This window comes from Ascidia mentula, chromosome 4 (genome assembly GCF_947561715.1).
Source record: "Ascidia mentula chromosome 4, kaAscMent1.1, whole genome shotgun sequence".
Lineage (NCBI taxonomy): Eukaryota > Metazoa > Chordata > Ascidiacea > Phlebobranchia > Ascidiidae > Ascidia > Ascidia mentula.
This window is the reverse complement of record NC_138569.1, coordinates 9,813,837-9,820,310: the sequence shown is the minus strand read 5'-3', so window position 1 is coordinate 9,820,310 and position 6,474 is coordinate 9,813,837. Positions and strand designations below refer to the sequence as shown.

Below are 6,474 nucleotides of genomic sequence, written 5' to 3'. Positions count from 1 at the left end.
CTTGGAACTGCAATAAACCAAATCTAAATTTACACAACAAGTGACGATGAAAGTACCGCAATAAAATTAATTTTTGTTGTGATTGTAAAATGAGCCAAGATAATCTATGGATGAAAATGATAACGATCACAATAATGCTTTAATAGGTTTGGGCTACGCCGTTGAGGTCTACCAAACCAGAAATAATTACGTGGCAATATAATACTAGAATCAGCGAAGACTATATATTCTTTATTTTATTTAATCAACTACTTTTTCTATTACCATTCCACATCATAACCCAACAAATCGAAAAGTTTCTGATTAAATGGTTTGTAATACTTTTTTAGTGTTTTTACTGCAATAGGTCCCGGAGTAGGCTTGCCTTTGCCTGTAGTTTTACTTTTCGAGGCGCCCATGCAATATCTTCTCCTACCAAACGCAAGACAGTAAAACCCAGTTGATTTGCTTAAGACGAAGTTTCGCTGCCTGAAAGTCATTGGAATTCCCAGGCTTTTCTGAATTTTCTTCATGACGTTAGCAGGGTCCTGTATTAATTCCTTGCCAGTGACAAACAGAATGTCCGAACGAGAGTAAAGAGAAAGAAATTGGGCGACATCATAAAAATATACACCACGGGAAACGATTGTTTGATCAAAAGTGCTGACGTCCAGCCTCAGAGTGTCCAGATATTTTCCGAACTTCTCCTCGTCTTTTACATAGGCTGGGAATTTGGCCGCTTTGGTGAGAGATTTAACTGAGTCACTAACTATTTGGGAAAATGATCGTTTCTTTAAGTAGGAGAACTGCGGAAATAATGAAAGCATGGTATATTTCTAGAGGTGGATATCTGTACGTATAAACTATGCATTTATATGTTAATGCGATGGTCCACAGGACCCAAGCCCAGTTTTGTCTTTCAATGCTTATAGGTTTATACATTTGTAATTTGTGTGTTTTAAGTTAATTTAAAATGAAATTATATGTAGCCCACGACAATAAAGCGCAGACAAAGAAGTTGGTTCATTATGTTTCAAAATGATGGACACATTTTTGCCGGTATGCAGTTTTATGTAAAAATAGAAAAAAACAAAAAAACATTACCCATCGCTGTACAATAAAGTTGTGGAAGTCGGAAAATGCTCGTCGAACTGGGTCACACAGTAAAATAACCAGCTTGTCTGGCCTCTCGTCGCCCATTGTAGCAAACGTCTCGGGTGCTGTTGTGCAACTGTGATGAGTGAATCCAATAGCTTTCTTCGGGTATTTGAGCTTGGCCGCTCGTATTTTCCTTCTACAGATGTAGCAAAACGTTTTGCAAATTAGTCAGACCAAACAAAAAATCGTTCTCAAGAAAACATCAAGATTCGTACGCGATTAAAGAAAATGTTTTTTTGCTCTTTATTCTAGTATGCCATACAGCAACAATTTGATCAAAATCCAGATTAAATATTTATTTAGTTTAATTAAAAAAATTATCTTTTACACGTCGCGCAAGTACACCAAAATATACATATTTAATTGGTAGCTATGACAACAAAAATAAAAAATAAATATATATTCATATTTAGGTTCATTCGTTTTTGGCTACAAGTAAGACTAGAAGTTGTTTACAAACTATTGCTTATTTACTATTTTGTATTCAAAAATATCGTTTGCCGTTACCTTAGTTTGGGAATGTCCATACAACCGTCCGTTTTTCGGATTAAATATGCAGATGGATGGTGTTCAACGAAATATTTCATGCAACCAGATCCGCACTTTTTTACAGAAATCAGCGCAAACTACAAAATTATCCAAACATACATTAGTAATATACCCTTTCTTGCAATTGCACGTCAAACTAACAGATTGATAGTAGTTGTTAATAAGACCGTAAATAATCTAAATTATATAACTTCCATTAGTACTTAATATTAAAAAGAGGTAAATTTAAATTCGTACCACAATTTGCGCTTTCTTTTTCCGTTTGCTCCCCATTTTCTTCACTTTGCTTGTTGTTGTGTGCCCGCTAATTTTCTTGCCCAAACTAGGAATCTGCAAACTGGCATCTGGAATTTTCACAGTTTTCTTTTTTGCAATTTGCGTTTTCTTTAGTGTGGTATTAGTGAACATGACCTTAGCGGCAACCACACGGCTTGCAGCTGTATTTTGCCTTTGTCCAACTTTTATCTTTGCTTTGTGAGGTAACGAGAGACGCTTCTCCGCTAAGAAATACCCAACCCCAGACAAAATTAATATGACGGACAGACAACTGCATTTGCTCAACATACTTCTGGTGGACTTTATCTTCAAAGTTTTACTGTTGTCGATTTTAATGGTGTTTCTACATTGTGGTGATAAAACAGCTACGTGATCAACAAAAAGCAAATTATCTCATGGGAACAATTCAAACAACAAGCATCACAAAACCTGCTTTGCTTCCGTTGTTGCAACGCGCAATGGCAAATACTCTACAAACCAAACAACGGTCTACGCGCAAAGTGACCATTATGTTGCCAACAAAATAATTCTAAAACTAAAATTTTACACAAATGCGTTAAACCTTATATTTTTTTGCATATATCTCGTAATTATTGCAGTAGTTTAAAAAAACATCTTTTGGAAAAAAATAAAGTGAAATTTATTCATCCATGGTTTATCATTCATAGGTTTGTGGGTGGTTCTTATGGTGCAGGAATTCAAACATGCAGGACAGGGGTTTCAAACATATTTAGTGCTGCAGGCCTTAAGCGGACGACTTTGGAAATAATAATAGAATCCTTACTTTTGTTCAATATTTTATTAAAAAATACAGTTTATTTGAAGCTCCGAGACCGTAAATCGTATTTTCACCTTATGACATCATAAGTCTTTGCAAATACAAAATTAATAAGGTGATCTTTTTTCGACTAACTTGTCCGGATTAGGCGAAATTCCGAGTGCTATAGGGTTTGTTTTAAATCCTATAGCACTCGGAAGATGCACTGTGAGTGTGAGTAACACGTATTTCATAGCACCGAAAGAACATTAAACGAATAGACTGTTGCGTCATACTCGGTACAATATAATGGAGATTATAGTCAATCAGTGGTACTATGTTGCAAAAAACATTGCAATTTAACAAGAACATATGTACATGTAAGTGAAGTACATGTACATGAGTGTGTAACTGAGATCTGATTTAGTGTACGAATGCATACTTAACGATCCAATTCGGTTTATGCGGAACTTTGCCTAATTCGTACGAGAAGTGCAAATTAAGGATTCTAAATCTTCTTCTTCACAAAAAGCTTCGGAAAATGCGAATAAAAGTTGCTCTTTTAACATCTCGTAATCTAGAGTTGGGTGATTAATCTTTCAGCATTAACCGAGTTTTACTGTAAGTCTATACTGCGTTATCATATCTCCAAATTTATTCTTTTGGACCGGCTGGTCATTTATTAGATGTATAATGCTGCATATTTCCTGTCATATTACTGCAAAGATCAATAAAAAGTATTAACATTGATTTTGCAATTGTTATTGCAAGCAAAAATCCTATACAAAATAAATATTGCAAGAACAACAAATATCGTTACATATTTTATGGGTTAGAAAATAACAAGTAGCACCATGGGAAATATGGTAAACCTGAGAGTGGCAAACCAACTTTTTCACTGATCACATCTGCCATTCGCGAGCAGTCCCAGTGGGGTACATTGCTTGAATATTCTTCAATATATTGTGACACTACTATTCTTGTTGAGTGTTTTACATCAACTCATTTTCTTGGTGTTGCATAGTGCATTGGTATCGATTTGACGTATACACGAAAGACGTTGAAAAGCTTTGAGTCTACACAAATTTTAAACGTAATCATGACGTCATTTTAATGACGTACAATTTACGTTGTTAATTTTCCCTCAAAAGACGTAGATTAGTGTTTGTAATTTACACCCATTTTAAATGAAGACGTAGATGAATCTTTGTAATCTACAACAAACAATGGATCAAATTTCAACGTTGAAAAACCATACACCACGATCACTATTTATACGTCGAAACGACGTGCATGTGCCCACTTGGTGGTAATGTAAATGTTAAGGCAAACAGTAAAGAACAGGCCGGGCGGTTTACCAAAGAGAAAATTTTGTTCCCCCCTTTTCTAATATCTGTGCCTTCTGTATTAATTTGTTTTAACACACACGTCCTTTTGTGCTGTTTTTACCATTGTATGCATCAGTCGGTCATAACATGGCAACCATAAAACCAAATAGTGACAGCTCTGCTACTCATAGGGATTTTTGTACGCTTCTTATAGTAAGGACATTATTTGCCAAGCGTTGCCATGAAAACGGTCGCATTCCCGCCAGCGCCGATATTAATTCGGTACATTGCTTTGCAGTCGTCCTTTTTTTCTCGCTTTGCTTTATTCCCGTTCCCGTTTCGGCTCGGTTGTTCCAGAGAAAAGAGAGGAAGAGTGGCCTTTATTCATTCTGCCTGGAGCGCATTCATCGACGCTCGTTGTTAGTGCTTTGTGTTTGGATAGATCGCGTTGAACAAATAACGCTCTCTCTCAGCCGTTGTAACTAAGTACCAACTCCACACAGGATTTTGGTTTGGCGTTTTGAGGGTAGCTACACTATCTCTTCAATTTTAAATTTAAAGGTTTTGTTTACCAATGCTTCTGTGATAGGCTGTCAGCGGCCACTGGTTTAACACGGCTTGTGCGCAAACATAGATTTATGGCGTAACGCGCACTTGATTGTCCCGTGTATGCGGCCAGTACAAACAATATTTTGTCCGTTTCATTCAAAGTGTTGAGAGCATGGCAACAGCTTCATGTGTGTAACAGCCCGAAGCTGATTTTAAGCACTTGTGCTCTGGTCTGGTGGTTTAGAGACTGCTCAGTGCAGATCACGAAAGTCATTACTGTTTATATTTTGCATCAATTGTTTTATACTTGGTGTACATTATGTAAGTAGATAATTACTTATTTGGGTATTTTGCCTCACAGTTGTTCTGTTGATTAATGAAAGCATTTTAGCAACAACAATTGATTTTGTTTTGTCAATACCAAAGAATCACATCAGAAATGGCAGACAATGATCCAAAGAGTGTTCAGGACCTGACGGCCTTTGTTCAACAAGTTTTACATGACATGCAAGGAAAGTTTCAAAACATGTCCGACAACATAGTAACAAGAATTGATGATATGGGTGGAAGAATTGATGACCTGGAAAAAAATATTGCTGAACTCTTATCCCAAGCTGGTGTAGATGAAGATGAATTAAGTCAAGCCGAATAACAAACCTAATATTTTTAATGTTGTTTTTTTGTATTCCAAGTAGATTAAGTCTTTGTGCTATGCGGTAGTTACAGCAGTATGAAGTCACCATTGTGCCAAAAAACTTGAAAGTGGGGTTGTTACAATTACTGTATAAATTTTAACTTGTGTGGTGCATCAAGTTCTCATATTTGTTGGTACATTAATGCTCTAATGAGAATTCAAAATACTGTAACCATCAGGTGGTGCTATTTCATGCTGTTATTAGTAAGTACGGTATGAACATGCAGTTATATTTCGGTTTGCTACTATGTACTTGTTGCCCAAAACATGGCAGGAGACATGCCTGTTATGGTATCCATCCAGCATACTTCTAGATTTGTATAATTGTACACATAACTTCACTTGCATACTTGATTTAAACAATCTCTTACACTTTGCACTGTGTTTTACAAATATATGTGAATACATTTTTATGACGTTGAGATAATCTGGCACAATTTATGGCTACAATTCCTGTTAGTGAGCAAGGGTGGAAAATTATAACAGAAGGCAAGTAAGAAGGTTTATAAAACACTTTAGTACCCAAGGATTTTGATAACTTCGCTTTGGCTGTAAATGTATACACTAGATCTCTGTGATGTGATCACATTACTATCAATGACATACTTCCATAGGACAGTTGCACTAGCGTTCATCATGTTTCCACAATAATCAACTTACTCCTATGAATAAAACATGTTTTGAATGCCAATCAGATAATTAAACAGCGTTGTGTTTCGTTTCAAAACATGCCCCAGCAAGGTGAAAACACTTTCCTTTTATGAAGACAGTGACACACTGGACATATTGCCCGTTGTTTTAAATCAAGAGACACGCATCCAAGCCATGAACGAATACGGTTCCTATCAACTGTTTAAGCTGCAACGAAATGAAATGCATTTATTTGTCAATAATGCACCCAAAACGCCCGCATTCCGCAGAACTTTCTTTGCTGTTGGCCAAATATGTCAGCAAAGAACAGCATCCTGCACATTGTTTAAAAAGTGTAGTAAATTTGTGAAACGGTATATTGGTGTACAATTCAAGGCTTCAATGTTGGTGACTTTTTTTCTACCACAGAAACACTAAGTTTACCTCTATCATAACTTGTAACCATCCACAAAATTTTGTTTAAGGAACTTTAACTTTAAAGGAACAAAAATTGTTCACAAACTGATTATACTGTACATACTTGGTACAAACGC

The 6,474-nt window shown here is 36.1% G+C and overlaps 2 protein-coding genes across 2 annotated transcripts; one reads left to right on the top strand and one right to left on the bottom strand.

Moving 5' to 3' along the window:
• Positions 1-260: 260 nt before the first annotated feature.
• On the bottom strand, positions 261-2,250 carry LOC145898051 (heparan sulfate glucosamine 3-O-sulfotransferase 6-like). Its single transcript, XM_082986493.1, has 4 exons — positions 1,924-2,250; positions 1,645-1,763; positions 1,084-1,273; positions 261-785 (listed from the first exon to the last, which is right to left on the bottom strand). The coding sequence occupies exons 1-4, from the start codon at positions 2,248-2,250 to the stop codon at positions 261-263; spliced, it is 1,161 nt and encodes a 386-aa protein (XP_082842619.1).
• A 2,711-nt stretch (positions 2,251-4,961) lies between these two features.
• Positions 4,962-5,717, top strand: LOC145898560 (heat shock factor-binding protein 1-like). Its single transcript, XM_082987065.1, has one exon. It carries the CDS (start codon positions 5,036-5,038, stop codon positions 5,246-5,248), a length of 213 nt encoding a protein of 70 aa, XP_082843191.1. The 5' UTR covers positions 4,962-5,035; the 3' UTR covers positions 5,249-5,717.
• The last annotated feature ends 757 nt before the right edge of the window (positions 5,718-6,474 follow it).

What these genes read in the sequence shown, in the direction of transcription:
- LOC145898560 (XM_082987065.1), top strand. Translation starts at nt 5,036, where the DNA reads ATGGCAGACAATGATCCAAAGAGTGTTCAGGACCTGACGGCCTTTGTT.
- LOC145898051 (XM_082986493.1), bottom strand. Translation starts at nt 2,250, where the DNA reads ATGTTGAGCAAATGCAGTTGTCTGTCCGTCATATTAATTTTGTCTGGG. An exon ending in ATGGACATTCCCAAACTAAG is followed by an intron (nt 1,274 to 1,644) that starts GTAACGGCAAAC and finishes CTACATCTGTAG; the next exon opens with AAGGAAAATACGAGCGGCCA. An exon ending in ACTTTATTGTACAGCGATGG is followed by an intron (nt 786 to 1,083) that starts GTAATGTTTTTT and finishes TTATTTCCGCAG; the next exon opens with TTCTCCTACTTAAAGAAACG.